Source organism: Scyliorhinus torazame, chromosome 6 (assembly GCF_047496885.1).
Source record: "Scyliorhinus torazame isolate Kashiwa2021f chromosome 6, sScyTor2.1, whole genome shotgun sequence".
Lineage (NCBI taxonomy): Eukaryota > Metazoa > Chordata > Chondrichthyes > Carcharhiniformes > Scyliorhinidae > Scyliorhinus > Scyliorhinus torazame.
Genome location: NC_092712.1, coordinates 307,240,347 through 307,267,808, shown reverse-complemented (window position 1 = coordinate 307,267,808; position 27,462 = coordinate 307,240,347). Strand labels below are relative to the sequence as shown.

The 27,462-nt window shown below is 45.1% G+C and overlaps 1 protein-coding gene across 10 annotated transcripts in view; it reads right to left on the bottom strand.

Annotated features, from left to right (window-relative positions):
• The window catches only part of fars2 (phenylalanyl-tRNA synthetase 2, mitochondrial), a 612,336-nt gene that overhangs the window by 467,832 nt on the left and 117,042 nt on the right, over nt 1-27,462 (bottom strand). For 7 of the 10 annotated variants that reach the window (XM_072510013.1, XM_072510012.1, XM_072510010.1 and 4 more), the window contains 2 exons: nt 12,628-13,254; nt 10,474-10,633 (listed from right to left, as the gene is read on the bottom strand). In XM_072510013.1, the coding sequence (XP_072366114.1) occupies nt 10,474-10,633; nt 12,628-13,239 (772 nt within the window). In that variant the 5' untranslated portion in view covers nt 13,240-13,254. The remainder of the gene's footprint in view (nt 1-10,473; nt 10,634-12,627; nt 13,255-27,462) is intronic. The other 3 variants (XM_072510016.1, XM_072510017.1, XM_072510015.1) reach the window with 1 other exon arrangement.

Genomic DNA, 27,462 nt, shown 5'->3' with positions numbered 1-27,462 from the left:
CATCTGCCATCTCTCCGCCCAAGTCTCCAAACAATCTAAATCCTGCTGTATCCTCTGACAGTCCTCATCGCTATCCGCAATTCCACCAACCTTTGTGTCATCTGCAAACTTACTAATCAGAGCAGTTACATTTTCCTACAAATCATTTATGTATCCTACGAACAGCAAAGGTCCCAGCACTGATCCCTGCGGAACACCACTAGTCACAGCCCTCCAATTAGAAAAGCACCCTTCCATTGCTACCTCTGCCTTCTATGACCTAGCCAGTTCTGTATCCATCTTGCCAGCTCACCTCTGATCCCATCTGACTTCACCTTTTGTACCAGTCTGCCATGAGGGACCTTGTCAAAGGCCTTACTGAAGTCCATATAGACAATATCCACTGCCCTACCTGCATGAATCATCGTTGTGACCTCCTCGAAAAACTCTACAAGTTAGTGAGACACTCCCTCCCCTTCACAAAACCGTGCTGTCTCTCGCTAATAGGTCCACTTGCTTCCAAATGGGAGTAGATCCTGTCTCGAAGAATTCTCTCCAGTAATTTCCCTACTACTGATGTAAGGCTCACCGGCCTGTAGTTCCCTGGATTATCCTTGCTACCCTTCTTAAACAAAGGAACAACATTGGCTATTCTCCAGTCCTCTGGGACATCACCTGAAGACAGTGAGGATCCAAAGATTTCTGTCAAGGCCTCAGCAATTTCCTCTCTTGCGTCCTTCAGTATTCTGGGGTAGATCCCATCAGGCTCTGGGGACTTATCCACCTTCATATTTTTTAAGACTCCCGACACCTCGTCTTTTCGGATCTCAATGTGACCCAGGCTACCAACACACCCTTCTCCAGGCTGAACATCCACCAAATGCTTCTCTTTGGTGAGTACTGATGCAAAGTATTCATTTAGCATCTCGCCCATTTCCTCTGGCTCCACACATAGATTCCCTTGCCTCTCCTTCAGTGGGCCAACCCTTTCCCTGGCTACCCTCTTGCTTTTTAAATACGTGTAAAAAGCCTTGGGATTTTCCTTAACCCTATTTGCCAATGACTTTTCGTGACCCCTTTTAGCCCTCCTGACCCCTTGCTTAAGTTCCTTCCTACTTTCCGTATATTCCACACAGACTTCGTCTGTTCCCAGCCTTCGTCTGTTCCCAGCCTTCGTCTGTTCCCAGCCTTCTAGCCCTGACAAATGCCTCCTTTTTCTTTTTTGACGAGGCTTACAATATCTCTCGTTATCCAAGGTTCCCGAAATTTGCCATATTTGCCCTTCTTCCTCACAGGAACATGCCGGTCCTGAATTCCTTTCAACTGACACTTGAAAGCCTCCCACATGTCAGATGTTGATTTACCCTCAAACATCCACCCCCAATCTAGGTTCTTCTGTTCCTGCCTAATATTGGTATAATTAGCCTTCCCCCAATTTAGCACATTCACCCTAGGACCACACTTATCCTTGTCCACCAGCACTTTAAAACTTACTGAACTGTGATCAGTGTTCCCGAAATGCTCCCCTACTGAAACTTCGACCACCTGGCCTGGCTCATTCCCCAATACCAGGTCCAGTAAAGCCCCTTTCCTGGTTGGACTATCGACATATTGTTTTAAGAAGCCCTCCTGGATGCTCCTTACAAACTCTGCCCCGTCCAAGCCCCTAGCACTAAGTGAGTCCCAGTCAATATTAGGGAAGTTAAAGTCTCCCATCACAACAAGCCTGTTGCTTTTACTCCTTTCCAAAATCTGTCCACCTATTTGCTCCTCTATCTCCCCTGGGCTGTTGGGAGGCCTGTAGTAAACCCCTAACATTGTGACTGCACCCTTCTTATTCATGATCTCTACCCATATAGCCTCGCTGTCCTCTGAGGTGTCCTCCTGCAGTACAGCTGTGATATTCTCTCTAACCAGTAGCGCAATTCCTCCACCCCTTTTACATCCTCCTCTATCCCTCCTGAAACATCTAAATCCTGGAACGTTTAGCTGCTAATCCTATCCTTCCCTCAACCAGGTCTCTGTAATGGCAACAACATCATAGTTCCAAGTACCAATCCAAGCTCCAAGTTCATCTGCCTTACCTGTTGTACTTCTTGCATTAACACATATGCACTTCAGGCCACCAGTCCCGCTGTTTCAGCAACATCTCCCTGTCTGCTCTTCCTCAGAGTCAAACTGGCCCTATTTCCTAATTCACCCTCAATTTTCTCACCTTACGACCTATTGCTCCAGTACCCACCCCTGCCATACTAGTTTGAACCCTCCCATGTGACACTAGCAAACCACTAGACAACCCTACTCATTGTTGTTTTTTGCCAACAGTGGATGTAGGTTTCTATCATTAAACTGTATGGATCACGTATTGAAGTCTACTGTAGCATTTTAGCATTGTAGCATTTATGCAATGTGATCTGAAAATTACAGATTGGGAAGGTTTGGCTTAATCTCTGTGCTGTGCATGAGTTCGCTATGTCAACTAGTGCTTGAGTGGAGTTTTGATGGACAGAATGGCATAAACGGATACAGAAGCAGGGTGGTAGGAACTAATTAGTCAGGGAGAACGCTCATGTGGAGCATAAATTTTGACATAGACCAGTTGGATCAAATATATGAATTCTGTAGTACAGAAGCATGGGATGTAAATCTACTTGTTGTTTCAAGCAATGTGACTTGATTGAGAAAGCCTGGTGTTGACTGATGTTCACCATAACACCAAACTTGAGCCCAGATATAGTAAGACTGTGTACGATTCTTCCCAGAAAATGAACAACACTGCCCCCTGACCACAGCACAGGTTCAAGCATATTACTATGCAGGGGTCTCATCAAGGGATGGTTGGTCATCTGATATTTAAGTTTATTGAAGTTAACAGAAGCTATCAGTAGAAATGCATCATTACCCTCCACCTGCTGCACAATGACATGCAAGCCGTGATCCTTACCAAGGGATCTGCCACAGACCCAGCACGAGTGCAAACTGGGGTCAAGCAACATTGTGTCATCGCACCAATGCTTCTTCCATCGTCCTCGCTGCAACACTCCACAAAACTTCCCGCTAGAGAGGAGCGTCTCTGCAAGATGAGAGCGAAACTACTCAACCTATGACACCTCATTTCAGAACCAGGATCAGCCCAGCCTCTGTTATTAAACTGCAACACAGCACTTATGTGTGCACACTCAGAGGCCGAGCTCCAAACTATCTTCAATGCATTCATGGATAGGCCTTAGGTTAAACATCCAGAAGGCACAAGTCCTCAAACAGCCTGCCTCTGGTGCGCAACATGGCCCCTTGAATATCAAAATCCATAGCAAATCATTGGACAACGTAGACCATATCTCATACCTTCTACATAGCCTACTCCCAGTGAGGGCAAATATCGACAGTGAAACTCAACATCGCCTCCAATGTGCCAGCACCAAACTCATGGTCTATTGATCTGCAGTGCTACCTGTCCTCATGAATGCATCAGACAACATATAACAGTGACCATAAATCCCTAGAAAAATATCACTACTGATACCTCCACAAAATCCTGCAAATTCAGTGGCAGGATAGGCACTCCAATATCAGTGTCCTCTCTCAGTCCAACATTCCCAGTATTGAGGTACTGGTTATGGTTAATAAGTTCCATTTGGCAGGCCATACCGTCTGCATACTGACATAAGACTCCCAAAACAAGCTCCCTACTCCAAATTTCATCATGGCAAGTGGATGCCAAAGGACAGAAGAAACGTTTCAGGGATGTCCTCAAAGCCTCTCTAAAAAAATGCAACATCCTCACCGATTTGTGGGAATCACTTGCTTGAGACTGCCCAAACTGAAGTAGAAAGTTTTGCAAAGGTGCCGACTATTTTGAAAGTTTCTGACAGACTCAGGAGGAAGCCAAGCGCAAACAGTGGAAGGAATGTACCAAAGGCCAAGCATTTCATCCTCTGGACACAACCAACATCAAACCCTACCTGCCTTACCTGTGGCTTGGTGTGTGGATCCAAAATTGGACAATTTAGCCACCTCATGGCCCACAAGTAGAAAAAAATAATTGTCGGTCACAAGGGACTGCCCAAGAATAAGACATGATCGCAATCTTTTGAAAAACCAAGAGCTCAACGGCTGGATAACATTTGTGCCGAGGACATAAACTGTGCACATTTGTATGGTCAGTGTTGAACAGAAATGATTGGATCGCTTGCCAATTCTCAGGTTACATCACAATTCAACCAGTTAATGGATTATATTTCATTTACTGACGTAACAATGTCTCAAACAAATTTAAAAACCATAGGACACCACCAACCAATTTTAGAGTGAGAGAAATGCAATAGCTTTGGATAATGCACACAATATTAGTGACAACAAATCATTGGTGGTTGTTCAAAAATAGTGACAGGTCTTTTTCAGGTACAAAGTAATCCCTCCAAATATGTGATTCCCACTTTATTCTACTCCTGTGAATTACTGTGGGGCAGCACGGTGTCGCAGTGGTTAGCACTGATGCCTCACGACACCAAGATCCCAAGTTCGATCCTGGCTCTGGGTCACTGTCCGTGTGGAGTTTTCACATTCGCCCAGTGTTTGCGTGGGTTTCGCCCCCACACCCAAATATGTGCAGGGTAGGTGGATTGGCCACGCTAAATTGCCCCTTAATTTGAAAAAAAAATCAATTGGGCACTCTAAATTTAAAAAAAAGAGAATTATTGTGAAGAAATCATAACATATAACTTGCCTTCACAATTGCAATTACTATTATGCAGAGGACTGAAGTTTTGATAAAAGCATATATGCGATGATGAACAACTGAGAAACAGTAAGAGTGAATTGCTGCTGGATGTAAAATTGTATTATATACTTTATAGAGCCATTTTCTTCCTCAATTGATCGTCCACACACAAAATATGTGACAAAAAACAGACGTTTTTGTCTTTGGATTGATATCGTTTAAAATAGCAGAACTAAAGAATTTCTGGAAAATAGGGCAGCACGGTAGCACAGTGGTTAGCACTGTTGCTTCACAGCGCCAGGGTCTCAGGTTTGTTTCCCAGCTGGGTCATTGTCTGTGAGGAGTCTTCACGTTCTCCCCGTGTCTGCGTGGGTTTCCTCCGGGTGTTCCGGTTTCCTCCCAAAGTCCAAAGACGTGCAGGTTAGGTGGATTGGCCATGATAAATTGCCCAGCGACGGTAAAGTAACAGCAGTCTATTTCCAAGTCAGGATGGTGTGTGATTTGGAGGGCACTTGAAGGTGGTGGTGCTCCCACATGCCATGGGGCACCAATCATGTGGCTGCTTTGTCCTGTTTCCTAAGTGTGGTTGCAGCTGCACTCATCCAGGTAACTATGGAGTATTCCATCAAACTCGTGACTTGTGCCTTGTGGATGATGAAGTCACGAGGTGAGTTATTGGCTACCAAATCACAGCCTTTGACCTGCTCTTGAATCTGGCTCAATCAAGTTTCTAGTCAATGAGTTCAAATCCCATCATGTCTGTTGGGTAATTTAAACTCAATTAATTAAATCTGGAGTAAAAAGCTAGTATAAATAATGGTAACCATGAAACTACCGGATTGTTATAAAAATCCATCTGGTTTATACAACATACTAATGCACCTGCTTACTTTTCTCCAGCTAGAGGAACGTTGCTCCTCAGAATACTAAACAAGGCTTAACACTCAGGCCAAAGTCTGTAGTATCTCATTGTTAAGATTACCCAAATATTAGCTACCAAGCATGCTATTAATTTACCCTATCTAGATGAGATTTTGTGTTGCTTGTTTAAATTTCCCAGGGTCTGATCTTATTTATGTTTCCCAGGAGACAAATCCATTGGCATCAGACAAAGAACCTTGAGAATATAAGTGTCAACTAATCCTGTACAGGGCAAGTATACAGAAGAATCAAAAAGCTATGGTCTTTAGGTTGTATAGAAAGACCATTATTAACCCATCCTATGTTCCTTAGTTTAGCACGCAGAGCGAACATAAGACTGCTAAAAGCAACTAAATGATCTTTAGAATGTGAAGGGCTGAAGCTCGAATTGGAATTATACAATTAGCATGGAGAATATGCTACGAATGGGACATATTTGTACAGTATCCCCTTTGCATTGAAACACATGTTGCAGTGACTGAATCAAACCAAAACAAAGCATTTTATAGCTGAGGGCACGACAGCACAGTGGTTATGCTACTCGGCCAGTCTCCCAGAGGTCTGGAGTATTGATCTGGAGGTCTGAGTTCAACTTCCACTATGAGAAATTTAAATTTTGAATTAAATAAATCTGAAATAAGAAGTCAGTAACAGAGCATGAAATTATCAGATTGTCATAAAAACCCATCTTGTTTACGGAAGGAAATCTGCCATCCTTACCCTGTATGGCCTACATGTGATTCCAGACCCGGGGATTGCAACCTGCTCTTTAACATCTCATTTATACTTCCTACCTTTTCGGTTGGATCACATTAACATTAAAAAAAGCATAAATAAAACTAAGAAAAGAGATATTTTTATTGTGGGGGCAAAAAGCTATTCAGCATGCCGCACTTTATGGTTTCAAATTATTATTTTAACGGAAAACATCATGGTGCTCAAAATAAACCAGTTTGAATGGTACAGCTGCTCCATAATTGTACATGGTTCAAGAGACAGGTTTATGGTTACGACCATTATTGTTCCTTATACAGTTGAGATGAAAAATTATTCTGAATGTGCTGCCAGAAGCTTTTTTTTAAATCATGAGAATCAATAGCTGAAAAAAACGGTCTTAATTGAAATGAAATGAAATGAAAATCGCTTATTGTCACAAGTAGGCTTCAAATGAAGTTACTGTGAAACGCCCCTAGTCGCCACATTCCGGCGCCTGTTCGGGGAGGCTGTTACGGGAATTCCACCATCTTAAGTTTATTATAAAGATAACTTAAAAATTACATCAAAAATATGACAATTCAGACTTAGATCTATTTTAAATTTGCTTTTTTTTCTGTTGATACAGAAATTAAATGTATTATTACATACGCAAATTATGCATTCTACCAGAGACAATAGACAATTTGCCAAGAATTCTGGTTCAGCGCTCGCTGGTCCCATCAGGGGGGGCGAAGGCGTTGGCTGGGCTAATGGTGGAAATGGGAGGGGTGGACCCTTGGAGGTTTCTGCACCCGAGGGAACGGGAGTACTCGTTTTTCTAAGCAGTCCATAAGATATACTCGCGGATCGACTTTTTCGTGGTGGGAAAGGCTTTGCTGGCTGCGGTTAAGGGGTCATAATACTCGGCAATTGCAGTATCAGATCATGCTCTGCATTGGGTGGATATGGTACTGGAGAAGGGGGTAGCGCAGAGGCCGGGGTGGAAATTAGATGTGGGACTTTTGGGGGAACCAAGGGTTCTGTGACAAAATTGAAAATGTAATTGAGGAATATGTAGGTTTCAACTGTACAGGTGAGGTGTCGAAGGCAGTTGTCTGGGAGGCTCTAAAGGCGGTGGTGAGGGGTGAGGTGATCTCGTTTAAGGCCAGGGTGGACAAAGAGGAACGGTTGGAGTGGCAGAGGGTAATAGATGAGATGGTGGAGGTAGATAGAAGTTATGCAGAAGATGGGGACCCAGCGAAGTTGGAAAAGAGGAAGGAACTACAGGCGGTGCGCCAACTGAGACAAGCAAGGGGTGCAGTTTACGAGCATGGAGATAAGGCGGGCGTATGTTAGCAGGTCAGCTACGGAGGGAGGCAGCGGTAAGGGAAATTGTTCAGGTGAGGGACAGGGCAGGGAAGTTAATGGTGGCTCCGGATCTGATTAACAAGGTCTTTGAGGAATTTTATGAGCGGTTGTACAGGTCAGAGCCACCTGGGAAAGACCAGGAGATGCAGGAATTTCTAGATGGGTTGGAGTACCCGAGGTTAGGGGAGGGGGACAGGGCTTCATTAGAAGGAGCAATAGTGGAGCAGGAGATAAAAGATATGATTGGGAGGATGCAGTCGGGGAAGTGGCAGGGCCGGATGGGTTTCCGGTGGAATATTATAAAAAATTCAAGGATAAGCTGGCACCCCTGATGGTGGGGATGTTTGAGGAGGCGATAGGGAAGGGAGTGTTGCCAAAACTTTGGGGCAGGCATCGATTTCCCTGTTGATAAAAAAAGATAAGGACCCGACGGAGTGTGGGTCGTATAGGCCAATATCACTTTTGAATGTGGACGCAAACGTATTGGCGGAGGTACTGGCAGGCTGGAGGAGTGCCTCCCGAAGGTAATAGGTGAAGATCATACGGGGTTCGTGAGAGGAAGGCAGCTCTTTTCAAACGTTAGAAGGGTACTGAACGTCATTATGGCACCAGCGGAGAGGAAGGAAACAGGTGGCATTGGACACTGAGAAGACGTTTGACCAGATAGAATGGGGGTACTTGATGACAGTTCTGGAGCGGTTTGGGATTGGACCAAGATTTGTGAACTGGGTAAAGCTACTATATCAGGAGACGAGGGCAAGTGTTCGCACAAACAACATCAGCTCGAGATACTTTTCTCTCCACCGTACAACTAGGCAGGGATGTCCTATGTCCCCCCTGTTGTTTGCACTCGCGATTGGGCCGTTGGCCATTGCATTAAGAAGTTTGGGGGTATGGAAAAGGATAGTGCGGGGGGATAGAGCATAGGGTGTCCTTATATGCCGATGACTTGCTGTTATACGTGTCGGAACCGAGTGTGCCGATAGGGGGAATATTGGAGCTGCTTCGGGTGTTTGGGTCTTTCTCGAGGTACAAGCTAAATCTAGACAAGAGTGAGTATTTTGTAGTGTCTCGGCCGGGGGTGGGAGCAGGGGCGGGGGGGCTGCCATTCCGTTGGGCAGGGACTCACTTTAGGTACCTAGGGGTGCAGGTTGCCCGGGAGTCGGGGAAGCTGCGCAGGTACAACATTTCTAATTTGGTGGGGAGAGTGAAAGCTGATCTGGCAAGGTGGGATGGTCTCCCTCTGTCACTGGCGGGTCACGTACAGGTGGTTAAAATGAACGTGTTGCCGCGATTTCTGTTTTTTTCCAATGCCTGCCGATTTTCCTGCCAAAGGCTTTTTTCAGAGAGATTGAGGGAATGATTACTTTGTTCGTATGGGGAGGGAAGGTGACCAGAGTTAGAAAGGTGCTGCTACAGAGGGGAAGGCAGGCAGGGGGTTCGGGTCTTCCGAACCTGATGTACTACTACTGGGCGGTGAATGTGGAGAAGGTGCGGAGCTGGGTCAGAGGGGTTGATTCCCAGTGGGTCAGAATGGAGGAGAGCTTGTGCAGGGGGTCGGAATTGAAAGCACTAGCAACAGCGCCGCTCCCGATGGCCCCGGGGAAATACTCAGGGAGTCCGGTAATAATAGCTTCATTGAGAATTTGGAGGCAGTTTCGCCAACACTTCGGGTTGGGGGCAGGGTCAAGGGAAATGCCAATTCGGGGGAACCACAGATTTGAGCCAGGGAAGTGGGATGGAAATTTTCGGAAATGGGAGGAAAAGGGGATTAAGACACTAAAAGATTTGTTTCTTAGGGGATTGAAGGAGCTGGAAGTGAAGTATGAGCTGGAGCAGGGGAAAGTGTTTAGATACATGCAGGTTCGAGATTTTGCCAGAAAGGAGATACAGAGCTTCCCGGTGGAGCCGGCCTCCACATTGCTGGAGGAGGTGCTGACGACAGGGGGACTGGAGAACGGGGTAGTGTCGGTGGTTTACGCTCACCATGTTCATATGTTTTGGTCCTGTCTAAAGCTAGAGGATTACTGGAAGGAGCTTTTTCGCCTCGTTGATCGCCCGAAGGCGGATCCTGAAAGGTTGGAGAGCAACCTCTCCACCCTGTGTCCTGGCGTGGCGGGGGGACCTGTTGGAATTCTTGACTCTTGAGAAGGTTAAGTTTGAACTGAGGTGAAGGATGGAGGGGTTCTACAATTCATGGGTATTATTCATTATGCAGTTTCAAGAACTGGATAACATCGAACATTAGTTCGGGCGGGTGGGTGGGAGGGTTGGGGGAGGGGTCTGTGTGTGTTAATGGTGACTGTGGGTGATTCCTGATTCATTTTTGTCATTTGTCTATGTGAACATGCGGGCTAATGTTTGGGGTTTGGTGGGAGGATGGGATTGTTGTTATTGAAATGGGGATTGACATATTTGTTACTGATTATTGTTTATTGTTGGTGGGCGTAAATTTGGGAGAAAATGTGAAAAAGGAGCATAAAAATATTTTTTAAAAAAGAATTTTGGTTCAGAAATGGTGAATTTCCATCTTGTGGCTCAGTATAATTTTTATTTTAGGCAACTTAAAAAAAGTCTCTCCAGGTAAAATAAGATGCCCACACCCTTGCTGGACCCACAACAATTTGGTTGACTTAACTACCCTCTGAAATAACCTAGCAAAGCACTCATTTTACTCAATAGAGCAATAAATGCAGTGTCATCACAATGTGAATTAATAAAAGAAAGTCAAGTGAGTCCTGAGAAAGCGTTAAGATCAGGTCACATTTGCTTCCTAAAATTTTACATACCTTTCCCGAAGAGGTGCGCCATGACTTTCTTCAGGGTCTGCTTTAAATCAAACTCAAGTAGTTTAACTGCCTCCAGTGTGTGCATCTCTTGTTTATACGGTGTGCGGCATCCCTTCTCAAAGATGCAAAGCTCTTCGCCATTTTGCACATTAGCAAACAACTGGAAAGAAGAGAAGACCCTCTGGTTAGCTGAAGTGACACAAACTAATTAGAAGTTGTCCATTTAGAGGTTTGACCCATCACCCCATACATTTATCATTATAATAATAATCTTTATTGTCACAAGTAGGCTTACATTAACACTGCAATGAAGTTACTGTGTAAAGCCCCTATTTACCACACCCCAACGCCTGTTCGGGTACACTTGAGGGAGAATTCAGAATGCCCAATTCACATAACAAGCACATCTTTCAGGATTTGTGGGAGGAAACCAGAGCACCTGGAGTAAACCCACGCAGACACGGGGAGAATGTGCAGTCTCCCGTGGACCCCCAAGTGCGGGCCCTTTGGGTAGAGTGGAAGCCTGGCACTGTTGGTGCCATCTGGGCACCCTGGAACTGCCAGCCTGGCAGGGACATTGCCACGGTGCCAAGCTGGCACTGCCAAGGTGCAAGCTGGCATTTTCTGCACCTGTGCGATCGGGCCTGGGTGCCCTGTGTGGGTGTGGGGTCAGGCGGCACTTCAGGGACCATTTGAAAATGGCACCCCAATCTCTCGCTACACTGAGGAGTTCTGGCGAGCAGAGCTCCTCAGTGTACAAAACGCTCTGTGCGTCCTCGGCCACACGATCCCTGTTGAGGCCCCTGATCAAATGCTAGTCGCGGTTTATAGCTTTGTGTTTCTCGGTGCTGCGAGCGCTGGGAAACATGCAGCTAAATGCGCTCGCTGTGGGGCTTTGTTCCCATTTGTAAAATCGTGCCTAATAATGCAACTGGGGCTAAAATGATTTATTTATATGACCTACTGCAACAACAATGTCACCTTGCTGCTCTTTCTCCTTATGATAGTGTTTAAATATTGCTTACCGATATTTTAAAAATGATCCAATTAAGTGACTGGATCAGGCACATTGTCCATTCCGCTGATTAATTAATATTTAACTATTTCTAGTATAGCTGCAACACAATTACTGTGAAAATACCCATGCAGTAACATTCTAAAAGTGCTCTTCAGTTAGTCTCTGCGGTACTGGTGGAAAGAAGAAATTAAATTAGGGATCTCATATGTAAAAATGTAAATTTACAAATCTTGCTATGTTTCTACCCTCAAATTAACTTCCTAACTCACCGAATGGCTTAATACAGATAAGGTAAAGTCATCATAGTCCCAGAGGCTGCTTTCCCCTTTGAGGGGGAGAGCTGACTGGTGGTGGTAAAACCTGAGGATCACCACACCTCAGGCGAGGGGAAGGTTGAGAAGGCGGGGCCTTCATGAATAATCTCAGCTGGTACGGGGATTGAACCCGCGTTGCTGGCCTTGTTCTGGATCACAGACCAGCTGTCTAGCTCACATTTATGCCTCTATTTATATAACCCAGAATCTTGTATGCTTTATTAACCATTTTCTCAACCTGCCCCACCACCTTCATTTGTATGCATTACTCAGGTCCCTCTGCCCCTATGCAACCTTTAGAACTGCTCCCTTTGTTTTATATTGCTTCTCCTCGTTCTTCCTATCAAAATGAATCACTTCACACTTCTCTGCATTAAATTTAACCTGCTCCTTTGCCTGCGCATTCCACCAGCCTGTCTATGTCATTATGATGTTTAACAACACAGTTGTTAATACTTCCAGGTTTTGTGCCATCCTGCGTCCAGCGCACTCAAGTCTAGGCCATTAAATATATATATATGAAGAAAAGCACAGATCCTAACACCAACTCCATGGAACCCCACTTTAAACTCCTTCAGCCTAAAAAACAACGATTCACTCTCCATTTCAAATGTGAAGAATGTCTACTGAGAGGAGATGTCAAGCATCCGCAACCAACAATGGAATTGAACCCCAGCAAGAGTCCCAACTCCAAAAATGAGGGAAGAAAACTGTAAAAGATATTGGGTTTTTTCATCCACCAACATGAGACCAAAGACTAAACATTTGCACAAAACAGAATTTTTGAGAGGTAATTTAGGAATTATGCAAGTCAATTCTCACCTCATGCTTTGAAAATAGTCTGACACCCTCCATTTGATGGAAGACTGGATAGTGGCTGCAGTCAATTTCATCTCGTCGGTAGACATCTCCAACTACCAGAAAGGCATTGAGACCTGCACGAATGAGTTCATGCTGGTGAGCAGATGTGTGAGCCCGGAGCATGTTAGTTTGATTCAGATAGAAGTTATCCCCTTTCCTCCTGCTTGCGTGATCCGGTGGTATAAGTAAACTGTCAAAGTTCTGCTCTGTGGTAACCACAGGGGACAGATTATCATACACTGAAAATAATGGATTCCTATTGCGACTCAAATAATGCGTGTAGAAATGATTCTTAATGCGTTCCTTAATGAGCCATAAAGGGTGGTTTCTTTGGTTCTGTAAGCTTTTCCCCACTTTCGACAAAATCTTTGGCGTAACATTTGTATAGTCATCTCGAAGGTAGAATTTCTCAAAAAGTTCAATCGAGTCAGAAAGTGTTGCCCTGGCTGATGGGCCTGGTGTTATGTTTCTGAATTGCTTTACGTTTCCACTAGCATCTCTTGGTTGTAACTGTAGAGAACGTGAAACCTTTTCAAACTGTAGATATGAGAAGAATTTACATGGGATCCTCATTATTGTCAATCGAACCTGGGAAAAAAAATTGTTCAACTCCTGCATTTAATTTGTATATCATTCTTGTGCATAGTATCACAAAAATATTGCAATTCAACATCCCCAATTAATGAACAGAAACAAAATAACATATCCAAGAACTTCGGACATACTGGTTATAGAGGCTGTCCAAGTAACATTGTTAACGTCAATTTAGCCAATAATAAATTGAGTAAATGAGAAGAATAAACAAATAAAAAGCTCTGAGAGACTTCCAGAGGAATGCCAAATCGTTTTCTTTCATCGCATTCCGTATTTCATTGCAAGTTATCAAACATTTAACTAGAAAATGAATAATGATATCAGAAATTCAGAAAATTGTGCATTAATGAAATTTAGTTATAAAATAATAATGCAAGAGGCTAATTCAAACTAAATAGAAAAGTAAGTTAGTAAGAAGGAAAGGAATTAAAGAAGGCACCTTATTTGCAGCTAGTCACTAATGCAGAAGAGGCCAGAATTGGAGAAACTGAGCGTTCTTGTGGAAGGGTGAGAGAATGTGAATAACCATAGAACGGTAGAAGTTACAGAGGTTAAGGAGGGTAAGGCCATTAAAGGATTTAAACTTAACAGCGAGAACATTAAATTGGATGTAATGAGTGGCTGGAAGCAACATATAGGGTAGCAAGAGTGATGGATAAGCAGGACATGTTGCAGGATAGGAGAAAGGTTGCAGAACTTTGAATGAGTTAAAGTTTATATAGAATAGGGGATGTAAGGTCAGCCAGGAGAGAATTGGAAGTGACAAAGACATGGATGAGTGTTTCAGCAGCAAATTGACTGAGGCAGGAGCAGAGGAGGATGATCTTACAGAATTGGAGATAAATGGCTTTTGAGATGGTGCGGATTTGGGGTTGAACACTCAGCTAGGTGTTGACTAAGATAGCAAGGTTGCAAGCAGTTTGGTTCAGCTTGAGACAGTGGACAGAGAGGGAGCTGGAATTGGTGGCATGGAACATTATTATGGCAGGGGCTTTACACAATGTATTGAGTTTTCCCTATGTACAGGCAAAATAAATTTCAGCTCAGACATGACTGAATATCAGATAAGCAGTCTGATAGAACAGAGACAGTGGATGAGTAGAGAAAAAGCTGGTGGAGAATTAGAACTGGGTTGCATCAGTGCATATGTGGAAGCCAATCCTATGCTTTGGATGATTTTGCTGTGGGATAGCATATAGATAGTAATGAGGCCACGGATAGACCCAGAGGTAACAATGCAGAGGTGGAAAGAGAAACTATTTCTGGAGATGGCATCATAAACACAGTAAGCTCGCAGAGGGAATTTATTGTTGGAGGTGGGAGTTGGGGAAGTGGGGAATGAGTTTAAGAAGATGGTTGGTAATGGAGAAAATGAGCTGGAGATTACATTTGTTCTCCTAATTATTCTCGCATTGTGGCTAGTTTTGGCATGAGAGTGAAGCCTGATATAAACTGGTGGTGAAGCACTGAAACAGTTGTGCACCAGATACGCTCAATCTCCACCCATTGCACTTTGAGAAGCAAAGATGGGACATTACAAAAAGGAATAACCAGATGAAATAGAGTAAAGGACAAGATCATCAAATTTAGAGGTGTGGGAGCAACCTAACAGATTGATAGCTGCAGAACTGCCAGGGAGATAGAACCATAGCATCATAGAATTTACAGTGCAGGAGGCCATTCGGCCCATTGAGTCTACATGGCCCTCAGAAAGAGCACCCTACTTAAGCCCACATCTCCACCCTATTACCCAGTAACCACACCCAACCTTTTGGACACTAAGGGGCAATTTTACATGGCCAATCCACCTAACCTGCATATCTTTAGACTGTGGAAGGAAACCAGAGCACCCAGGGGAAACCCAAGCAGACACGGGGAGAATATGCAAACTCCACACAGTCACCTGAGGCCTGTGAGGCAGCAGTGCTAACCACTGTGCCACCATGCCACCCATGGAAAGTCAAAGCTTGAAAGTGCAAGAGAGAGAGATTTTTCCAGGAACAGTCACAATTCAAAGGAAGCAGAGGATACAGATGATGAGAATTTAGGTAAATGGGCAGAAATGGTAATGTCTCCTATCAAGAAAGGGGCATTAAATAGGTCAAATGAGAATGCAAGATTGAAAATTGAAGGGCATGCTGTTGATATGGATAGAAGAACAATATGAAGTGATGGGTTGAGAGAACAGAAGATATATGAAGTGACAACACAGAGGGTAAGACAAATTAAGATGGAAATTTAAATCACTTAATTAGTTCCCAACAGGTTCATTGGCCAAGAATATCTGAAAGGAAAGAGGATTTTGAGGTTGGGGTTGCTGATCCTAAGGTTGTGGCAAAAAGTACTTTGATTAACCTTTTGCAAAATTCCAACAGATATACAGCAATGGGCTTAATCAAGGTGGATTCCAGCTTAGGTTTCAAAAAGGAATAAAGGCAGAGGAGTAGCAATTTGTCACGGTAGGGATTTGGCAGGTGACGAAGTACATTGAGGCAATAAATTAAGGATGGCATGATTTGGGGATGGAAAAAGATAGGAGACTTGAGAAAGGGGCCATGAGCAAAGATAAGTAGATAAAAGTAATGGGATTTAGGTTAGGCAATGATCAAAGATTAGGGAGCTGTTCTTAATCAGAGCGAGCAATTCCAGTTGTGTATTGAACTCGCATACACAGTTCTCAGAGTTCTGGTGCTGGATTTTCTGGCCCCCGGGTGGGGGTGTTTTCAGCATGGGCAGTAGCTCACCCACCTGTAAAAAACAGCTGTTGGACTGAACTGCAGATGTGGAAATCATGAGCTCCAGCGCTGGCCCATGAAGGAGAAGGTCCAATGGCCACTTGCTACTTGGCAGACAAGTAAGACAACTAAGGTTTATTGTGTGACTAGACAGACTTTACAGGCCAGTAATAATTGGATCAGGTGAGTTTTGATGCCAATTATCCTCGGAAGAGTCGATGGAGGCACTAACCTTATTTTAATACTCAGATGGCTTATGCATTGATGGCCAGAAAACAGTTAAGATCAGCACCAGCTACAAATGCAAAGGGATAGGGCTGTATGATGCTAACTTCACTGGCTGCCGCCTGGCCTTTTGTGATTTGGTTGTGCTCATCCTTCTGACCTAGCTAGAAATGAAGATTTGCTTTTTCATAAAATCCAAGGCTGACAACAATCTACATTGATATGAAGTATCAATATATTGAGTATAAGAATTGGCAAGTCATGTTGCAGCTGTATAGAACCTTAGTTAGGCCACACTTGGAGTATAGTGTTCAATTCTGGTCGCCACACTACCAGAAGGATGTGGAGGCTTTAGAGAGGGTGCAGAAGAGATTTACCAGAATGTTGCCTGGTATGGAGGGCATAAGCTATGAGGAGCGGTTGAATAAACTCGGTTTGTTCTCACTGGAACGAAGGAGGTTGAGGGGCGACCTGATAGAGGTATACAAAATTATGAGGGGCATAGACAGAGTGGATAGTCAGAGGCTTTTCCCCAGGGTAGAGGGGTCAATTACTAGGGGGCATAGGTTTAAGGTGAGAGGGGCAAGGTTTAGAGTAGATGTACGAGGCAAGTTTTTTACGCAGAGGGTAGTGGGTACCTGGAACTCGCTACCGGAGGAGGTAGTGGAAGCAGGGACGATAGGGACATTTAAGGGGCATCTTGACAAATATATGAATAGGATGGGAATAGAAGGATACGGACCCAGGAAGTGTAGAAGATTGTAGTTTAGTCGGGCAGTATGGTCGGCACGGGCTTGGAGGGCCGAAGGGCCTGTTCCTGTGCTGTACATTTCTTTGTTCTTTGTTCTTTGAAGTCTTTAACACAATAAAATGTCCTAAGGTGCTTCACAGGAGCATTATCAAACAAAATATGACATCAAGCCATATCAGGAGATATGTGAGATGACCTAAAATTTGATCAAAGAGGTAGGTTTTAATGCGCCTTTTAAAGGAGAAAAACAAAGTAGAGAGATGTAGATTGAATTACAGACCTTAGGACCAAGGCAACTGAACATGCAGTCACCAATGGCGGAGCGATTAAAATTTGGGATGCTTAAGAGGTCAGAATTTGATTCACGCAGATATGTCCAAGAAGTGAGAAAATATAATTACTATTTAGACTCTTCATGTCATGGTACGTCCATGGAGACCAAGAAAGGCCCTCATGAAGACAGTTTTGGGTTAAAAAAAAAGTGACCACAGAGGAGTAAATGAAGATTCTCTTGGACATTGTAATTTATCAACCGGAGAAGTAATATTACCATCTACAAAATATAATGCCAAGGCTGCATTTTTCAAGGAACAATACCAACACCTTGGATAAAAATCACTGACTACGAGGATAATGCTATTGTATAATTCTGTTATGAAATCGACGTCTGAGAAATAGGATTCAAAGATTTTTATATTAATAAGTGATCCCTCAAGGTCCCCGTGAGAGTTATCACTATAAGATCATGGCTGACCTAACACTCACAAAGTCCACTTTCCTGCCTCATCTCCGTAACTCTTAATTCCCCTACTAATTAAAACCAATCTAATTACATAATTTACCACTGCAAATATAAGCTGGTAACCTGATTCTGAAACTCTACTAATCCACTCATCCAAGTTACCTTCCCTGTTTGTAAGAATCTAGTTGACATTGTGTGATTCATAAAACAGTGGTCTGAAACTCAGCCAATGAAGAGGATCAGGTACTAATTTGCTTTACAATCACTCGAGAGGATAGCATTTGCCATCATGACTTTGAGGTAGATTTGCCCGTTATTGAGCCTGGTTGTATTGACTGACCCAGGAGCAGCATTTGTGGGTAATTCCAGCAGGCAAAGTCAGATGCCAACAACAGAGCCTTATAAGCCGTCAATTCCCCATGTCTGGATTTTTTCTAGACATGACTGTATAGATTTGTTATGGTTTATGTAGCTTTGGGTAACAATAGGAATGCCGCAATTAGCTTCACTGCCCTTGAGTGAGGGAGCAGGAAACCAAAGAAAAAAATCAGCCAGGACATCTGTATCTAATTGCTATCTAGTGACCCCTGCTGGAAAATTCTCATAAACAAACATTAGTACGCAAAATATTAGTTTAACTAGTCACTAGCCAAACCAAGCCTTGATTGCCCATCCTTAGTTTCCTGTGAAGGTGAGGGTGGTATATCTTCTTGAACTACTGGTGGCAGTTTAATATAACTGAGCATGTTGTCGACTACTTCAGTGGATAGTTAAGAGTGAAATACATTGGCATGGAAGTAGAACGACATTTAGACTAGACCACGCAAGAATAGCAGATTTCCTTCCTTCAATTACTTTGTTAAGCAGGTGGGTTTCCAGATTTTTTATTAATTTATGGGATGTAGACTTCACGGCCTAGACCAATATTTATTGCCCATCCCTAATTCCCCTTGAGAAGATGGTGGTGAACTGCCTTCGTGGAACTGCTGCAGGCCATGTGGTGTAGGTACATCCACAGTGCTGTTGAGGAGGGAGTGCCGGGACAACAAAAGAACAGCGATATAATTCCAAGCCAGGATGATGTGGAGATGCCGGTGTTGGGACTGGGGTGGGCACAGTAAGAAGTCTTACAACACCAGGTTAAAGTCCAACAGGTTAATTGGAAGCACTAGCTTTTGGGGCATAGCTCCTTCATCAGGTGAGTTAAGAGGTATGTTACACAAGCACATATATAGACAAAACCAATTATGCGAGATGAGAGTCTTTGCAGGTAATTAGGTCTTTACAGGTCCAGACGATGCGACTGGAGAGAGGGATAATCACACATTAAAGAGTCAGGATGGTGAGTGATTTAGAGCGGAACTTTCAGGTGGAAGTGTTCTCACGTCCTTCTGCTGTCCATGTCCTTCTAGATGGTAGTGGTCATGGGTTTGGAATGTGCTGCCGAAAGAGCCTTGGTAAGTTTCTGCAATGAATCTTGTAAATGGTACACACTACTGCCACTGTGTATTGGTGGTGGAGGGAGTGGCTTTTGGATATGGTGGATGGAGTGCCAATCAAGTGCACTGTTTTGTCCTGGATGGTGTTGAGTTTCTTGAGGGTTGTTCGAGCTGCAATCATATTGGCAAATGGAGGGTGTTCCATCACACTCCTGACTTGAGACTTGTTGATGGTGGACACGCTTTGGCGAGTCAGGAAGTGAATTATGCACGCAGAATTCACAGCCTCTGTCCTGCTCTTCTAGCCACAGTATTTATAGGATTGTTCCAGTTCAGTTTCTGGTCAATGGATGTTAATAATCGAGGATTCAGTAATGGTAATGGCACTGAATGTGAAGGGGAGATGGTTAGATGCCCTCTGTTAGAGATGGTCATTGTCTGGTACTTATGTGGCACAAATGTTACCTGCTGCTTTACAGCCCAAGCCTTAATGTTGTCCAGATCTTGATGTATATGGGCAGACTGCTTCAGTATCTAAGGAGTTGTGAATGGTGCCGAACATTGTGCAATCTAGATGTGGAGGTGTCCACTACTTACATCGATGATATTTGATGGATGTACATCCTGGAATGTGTGGCTTCTAAGGACATCCATTTGTCAGATTGAGCTTTTAAAAATATTATCTGTTTCTACCTTGCACACTCCAAGTGCTGCCATAGAACCGTGGGGTGTTAGATTGGAGAAAAGGATTGCTAAATCTGGTCCTTGGAACCAAGGAGGTTGAAGGTGACTTAATCGAGATGCATAAAATTGATGGGCTTAGATAGAATAAATAGAGCAAAATATATTGAACCTCAGCAGAAGGGTCAAACACCAGGGGGCATAACTTTAAAATAATTGATAGAAGGTTTAGAGGGGATATTGGGAAGCATTTATTTTCACCCAGAGGGAGGGATCTGGAACTCAGTGGTTTAAAAATATTCAATGATCCTACCTTCCCCACTGCTCTCTGCGGAAGACAGTTCCACTGACTAACAACCCTGAGAGAAATTAATTCTCATCTCCATCATAAATGGGAGACCCATTATTTTTAAACTATGTCCCCGAGTTGTAGTCTCTCCCACAAGAGGAAATGGGGATCCTCTCAGCATTCACCCTATCAATTCCTCTCAGGATCATATAGGATCTTCAATAAGATCACCTCTCATTTTTCTAAACTCAAATGGATGTAGGCCCAACCTTTTCTCATAAGATATAACCATGTATCAGGTTAGTGAACTTTCTCTGAACTGCTTCTAATGCAGTTGTATCCTTTCTCAAGTAGGGAGACCAAAACTGTACACATTACTCCAGATGTGGTCTCACCAATCCCCTATCCAACTAGTGTGGCAAAACTTCCTGACTTTTATCTTCCATTCTCTTGCAATAAATGACAACAATACAACATTCCATTTGCCTTCCTAATCACTTGCTGTAACTGGATACTAACATTTTGTGATTCATGAATTAGGACACCCAGATTCCTCTGTATTGAAGATTTTTCAAACTTTCTCAATTTAATTTATCATTTTCTATTCTTCCTGCCAAAGTGAACAAGTTCACATTTTCCAACAAATATACTCCATCTGACAATTTTTTTCCCACTCACTTAACCTGTTTAGATTCCTTTGTAGACTCTGGGCATGATTTAACCACCGTGTTGCGATCCGTGCCGGATAAATAACGGGAAATGCCAAATTGAATCAGTTTTCTATCTAACCGGCCCCTTCCCGATGGTAAGTTCCGGATCATGCCCAAATATGGTGAGCATATCATTTACTCTCATTTGCATTAATTTCCACCATATCAGAGAGATTGAAGTCGAATACAGTAGCATCCCAGGAATTAACCGGCTCCCCAGCGAGAAATCACGTGGGCATCGTTTAGTACTGCCTTTGAAAAACGTGAAGCTGGCACAATGGATGCTAAGGGGAACTGAGGAGGTGAGTAGTCATTTTTGTTTTCAGGCATGCAGCTCAAGGGCACTGGAACTGCTGCCACGGTGCTTGCAGCGGGGCGGGGGACCGATGGGCTTTTCCTCTGTGACGCCTTCAAGCTATCTTTAAATATTATGGACACCCATAAATGGGGCAACTTTGCAGCTGCCTGTCTGCCCTACCAAATACTTCAGCTCCACTCTTGTTTATACGCTGACGGTCACTTTAACTCCCTTTCATGGTGAGCAGCCATTAGCTTCACAGCAGAAGACTACGGCTAATGAGGAATTGTCCTTATGAGTTCTTAGAGAACTTCACAGCACAGTTGCAGTTGTGTTTGCTGCTTGCTCCTGCTGGTGGCTTCAAGTGCCTGGAGGCTGCTGTTGCTGTTTACTTCTTTTTCTGTAGCCGGAAGGAAGGATGATTTTTTTCTAAGATAACTGGAACACCGGGCTCCGGGGGACCTACGAGTCCAGAAGGCAATCAGGTTTAAAACAAGAAGACGCTGCAGGACATGGTGTGTGACATTGACTGAAAAGAGCAACCTGCTGCAGATGTTGAAGAAATGCTTTTGCAGATTGTTGAGGCTTTTGTTGCTGGTGTGGTGAATGGAGCATGTAACTTGCATGTCACCACAGGTCAGACAGCTGGAAGCAAGGATGTTCAATTGCACCTTCAGCGCCAGTGGAGTATCTGGATGCCAGGATTTGGTTCCAATGAGATTGGGCCGTGTGGCAAGGCCTGCACAGCTATGGCTCTTGGAAGGAGAATGGCACTGATATGTGGAACAAGTAACACATTGATGGACAGATCATTTCTACGACAAAGTTGTGGACATGATTAAACATTCTCAAGCTTGTCCTCCGTTTCTGTTGAGCAACCTGCAAGGGGTGATACCGTTTTTCCCCCTGAAAATGAGCTGATATAGATTTTGAACGCTGACATTTCTTTGTTGTTTACTGATTAGTGCGATATGTGAAATGTTACTGCTTTGTTAATGTTGACTATTTTTGCCAATAAAACATTCTCAAGTGGCTTCTTCTGGATACATGTGCCACGTCTCAGACGATGATTATTGCATCACATTTCAATCAAACTTTGAAGCCTGAATAATGTGCCTGAACTCTAGAAACATCAGCACCATAGAGGAATCAGCCAACAATCAAACACTCAAGAGATGGGCTACAGCACTGGGATATCCTCACGACCATAGGGTAAGTTTGTGGATCAGGGGAGGGCACATGAGCACGGTCTCCCTCAAGTTTCCGGGAGGGGTCTGTGATCTAGAGGCCCCTGCTGTGGCTGGGGGTGAGTGTGCAGAATGAGATTTTCCACCACAACTGGCTCGATAGATGGCACTCTAAGAGAAGGTGGGTCACATAAGGGTGGGAAAGGCTTGGGGATTTGAGGGTGTCGGGGAGTAAGGCCTAACTGATTGTCGATCTCTCTCCTTCACCAATCCCTTACAGATATAACAATATGTGCGGTTATATTGGTCCCACAGAGGCTGCTCTCACGGTGCTGGTGGCAGACCAGGCGGCCAGATGGCAGAGAAGACAGCAGCATTGATGTAGGCTGGAATGGCATCCCATGTGCAGGGTGCAGCCGCACACCCTGGAGACCCGGCCATCCATCAGGCCAAGGAGGAACCCAGAGGAACCCAAGGTGTACAGGCATTGTTGGTCTTTCGGAGAGATTATTGTCAGCATGTGCCACAGGCGGCTCTGTCACAACAAAGAGTCAGTGCGGCACCTGTGCCACATCCTAGCGGCCTTGGTACTCCGTGGTGGAGGACACCCGCTCAGGGCAAAGAAGGCCACCGCTCGAGCGGGGACTTGTGCGGCATATTACATGTTGGAGCCCACAAGAGCAACCGTGAGGTAATGGATGCCCTGTATCCCGGGCAGCAGACTATATCAACCTTGAGTTGGACCAGGCCCACCAAGATGCACGAGCTGCAGGATTCTCTGCCATTGCCAGAAAGCCCCAGGTCTAGGGGGTGATTGATGGCGCGCATGTCGCCTTGTGCACACCGAGGCATCAGGGAGTGCTCTTCATTAACAGGAACAGGATCCACTCCCTGAATGTTCAACTTTGTGACCACCACCTCTGGATCATGCACGTGTGTGCCGCTTCCCAGGGAGTTACATCGCGGGATACTCGAGAGAGCCCCGTTGTCTTCGAGGACACACCCCAGGATGACTGGTTGGCTCTTGGGGGATAAAGGGTACCCACTGAGGCCCTGGCTGCTAACGCCAATGAGCAGCGGCAGTAGAGGCGTTTAAGGAGCGGGAACACAAACTCACAGATGTTTAAAGAGCGGGAAAACAGAGCGGCAGTGGTTTAAAGAGCCGGAACACAGACTGGGGGAAGTTTAAAGAGCGGGAAGACAGACTGGGGGCAATTTAAAGAGCGGGAACAAGGAGCATCTGCAGTATAAAGAGCAGGAACACAGATTGGCAGCAGTTTAAAGAGCGGGAACACAGAGCAGCGGCAGTTTAAGGAGTGGGAACACAGATCAGCGGCAATTTCAACAGTGGGAACACAGACAAGCAGCAGTTTAAAGAATGGGAACACAGACTGGCGGCCCATCGAGTCTGCTCCGCCATTCAATCATGGCTGATATTTTCTCATCCCCATTCTCCTACCTTCTCCCCATAACCCCTGATCCCCTTATTAATCAAGAACCTATCTATCTCTGTCTTAAAGACACTAAGTGAATTGGCCTCCACAGCCTTCTGCGTCAAAGAGTTCCACAGATTCACCACCCTCTGGCTGAGGAAATTCCTCCTCATCTCTGTTTTAAAGGATCGTCCCTTTAATCTGAGATTGTGTCCTCTGCTTCTAGTTTTTCCTATAAGTAAAAACATCCTCTCCATTTCCACTCTATCCAGGCCTCGCAGTATCCTGTAAGTTTCAATAAGATCTCCCCCATCCTTCTTTTTAAAAAAATATATTTTTATTAAGAATTTTTCAATAACAATATTTTCCACCTTACAAACAAACCCCCCCCCCCCCCCATAACAAAGAAAAAGAACTCGCGTGGCAAGACATGAACATGGCAAGTCAATAAAATACAGAACTTTGTACATTGGATTCTTCCCGTACATGTCAGTTTCCGGATCATTCATGTGCTTTCTTGCTCACATGCCCCCCACAGGAACCCCCCCTTCCCCCCCCCCCCCCCCCCACGAACGATGCCCCCCCCCCCCCAAACAAACGATGTCCCCCCCCCCTCCCCCCTGGGTTGCTGTTGCTGCTGTCCGACCTTCATCTAACGCTCCGTGAGATGATCTAGGAACGGTTGCCACCGCCTGTAGAACCCCTGCGCAGACCCTCTCAAGGCAAACTTTATCCTCTCTAACTTGATAAACCCTGCCATATCATTTATCCAGGCCTCCACGCTGGGGGGCTTCGCCTCATTCCACATTAGCAAGATCCTTCGCCGGGCTACTAGGGACGCAAAGGCCAGAATACCGGCCTCTTTCGCCTCCTGCACTCCCGGCTCGTCCACTACTCCAAATAGTGCTAGCCCCCAGCTTGGCTTGACCCGGACTTTCACCAACTTAGATACTGTTCCCGCCACTCCCCTCCCGAGCCCCTCCAGTGCCGGGCATGACCAAAACATATGGACATGGTTCGCCGGACTTCCTGAGCACCTCCCACATCTGTCCTCCACCCCAAAGAACCTACTTAGCCTCGCCCCCGTCATATGCGCTCTATGAACCACCTTAAATTGTATCAGGCTAAGCCTGGCACACGAGGAAGAGGAATTAACCCTACTTAGGGCATCAGCCCGTAGCCCCTCCTCAATCTGCTCCCCCAACTCCTCCTCCCATTTACCCGTCAGCTCCTCTACCAAAGCCTCCCCCTCTTCTTTCATCTCCTGGTATATCGCCGACACCTTGCCCTCCCTGACCCATACGCCCGAGATCACCCTATCTTGAATCCCCTGTGCCGGGAGTAGCGGAAATTCCCTCACCTGCCGCCTCACAAACGCCCTCACTTGCATGTACCTGAAAGCGTTTCCCGGGGGTAGCCCAAACTTCTCCTCCAGCGCCCCGAAGTTCGCAAACGTCCCGTCAATGAACAGGTCTCCCATTCTTCTAATCCCTACCCGATGCTACTCTGAAATCCCCCGTCCATCCTTCCTGGGACAAACCGATGGTCGTCTCTGATCGGGGACAACACCGAGGCTCCCGTCGCACCCCTGTGCCATCTCCACTGCCCCCAGATCTTTAGCGTTGCCGCCACCACCGGGCTCGTGGTATACCTTGTCGGCGAGAGCGGCAGCGGTGCCGTCACCAGCGCCCCCAGGCTCGTTCCTTTGCAGGACGCCATCTCCCCCCATCCTTCTAAACTCCAACGAGTACAGACCCAGAGTCCTCAACCATTCCTCATATGACAAGCTGTTCATTCCAGGGATCATTCTTGTGAACCTCCTTTCCTTAGATACGGGGCCCACGTAAGGGCAGCACGGTAGCATAGTGGTTAGCACAATTGCTTCACAGCTCCAGGGTACCAGGTTCGATTCCCGGCTTGGGTCACTGTCTGTGCGGAGTCTGCACGTGCTCCCTGTGTGTGCGTGGGTTTCCTCAGGGTGCTCCGGTTTCCTCCCACAGTCCAAAGATGTGTAGGTTAGGTGGATTGGCCATGCTAAATTGCCCTTAGTGTCCAAAATTGCCCTTAGTGTTGGGTGGGGTTACTGGGTTATGAGGATAGGGTGGGGGTGTGGGTGCTCTTTCCAAGAGCCGGTGCAGACCCGATGGGCCGAATGGCCTCCTTCTGCACTGTAAATTCTATGATTTAAATTCTATGAAACTGCTCACAATACTCCAAATGGAGTCTGACCAGAGCCTTAGATAGCCTCAGAAGTACATCCCTGGTCTTGTATTCTAGCCCTCTTGACATGAATGCTAACATTGCATTTGCCTTCCTAATTGCCAACTGAACCTGCACATTAACCTGAAGAGAATCATGAACAAGGACTCCCAAGTCCCTTTGGGCTTCTGACTTCTGAAAATAGCCTATGCCTAAGTTACTCCTTCCAAAGTGCATAACGTCACACTTTTCCACATTGTATTTCATCTGCCACTTCATTGCCCACTCTCCTTGCCTGTCCAAATCCTTCTGGTGCCCCTTGCTTCCTCAAAACTACCTGTCCCTCTACCGATCTTTGTATCATCCGCAAACTTAGCAACAGTGCCTTCAGTTCCTTGTTCCACATCATTAATGTATATTGTGAAAAGTTGTGGACCCAGCACAGACCCATGAGGCACACCACTAGTCACCGGCTACCATCCTGAAAAAGAACCCTTTATCCCCACTGCCTTCTGCCAGTCAGCCAATCATCTATCCATGCCAGGATCTTACCTTTAACACCATGATTTATTTAGGTTTCCTGAAGGCCTTTGGCAAGGTACAGCATAGAGATTGTTAACAAAGCCATATGGCTCTTAGTGTGCTGTCACAGGTCAGCCACAGAAACTTAGTCTTTAAATTTGGATTAATCTGTAAATTAATAACTGGCTCTGGGGTCTCAACCACAAAAGGAATTTGCCATCCACTACTTCTCTTTCAAAATTTGAAATTTCTCCTCTCATTTGCCAATAGTTCCCTGCATGTAACACAAATGAGCTTTACATCCTTGTTTGCCTAGACAGTTGACAAAACCATACCTCAAGAAATCATCTTCATACTGCATTGTTCCCGTGTTAAGCTTCTTCTTTGCCGACTATTCGCCAGAGGTCCTGCCACTCTGTACAGAGCTAACATTAACACTTCTGTTCTGCCGTGGATTGTCCTGAGCAACTCTCGACAGCAGATTCAGTTGTGAGATCCTGGCCAATAGGTACACTGCCTATTTCTATCTCTAGTCATCAAAACGATCCATCTTTGCAGTTCTCTTGCATTTCTAGCTAACAGCTAGAAAATGGAACAAGTTCTCCTCCGTGCTTTGGCGCCAAAAGCATGCAGATACAGGGCGCTTGATATCTAGGTGCAGGGCGCTACGGCTTTCTCATTGCTGCCGCTTATGATCGGAAAACTGCAGACAGCCTCATTTTGTTCTCATTTAAAAGCTGGTAGCAGCCACCATTCTCAATTTAAATATTGGTAGCGGCCATTGGGCACTTCTACCGTGATCGGGACCACTGCAGAGATGCTGCGACCGACCCACGGGTCATGACCTGCACTTTGAACAACTCTGATCTAAGTCATTCATAGAAGTTGTTAGTAACATGAGCCCAGCACTAATTCGTGCAGAACTATCCCAGTTACAGCCTGCCATGTTGAAAAAAGTTCAGTTTATCCCTACTCTTTGCCTTCTGTCCAT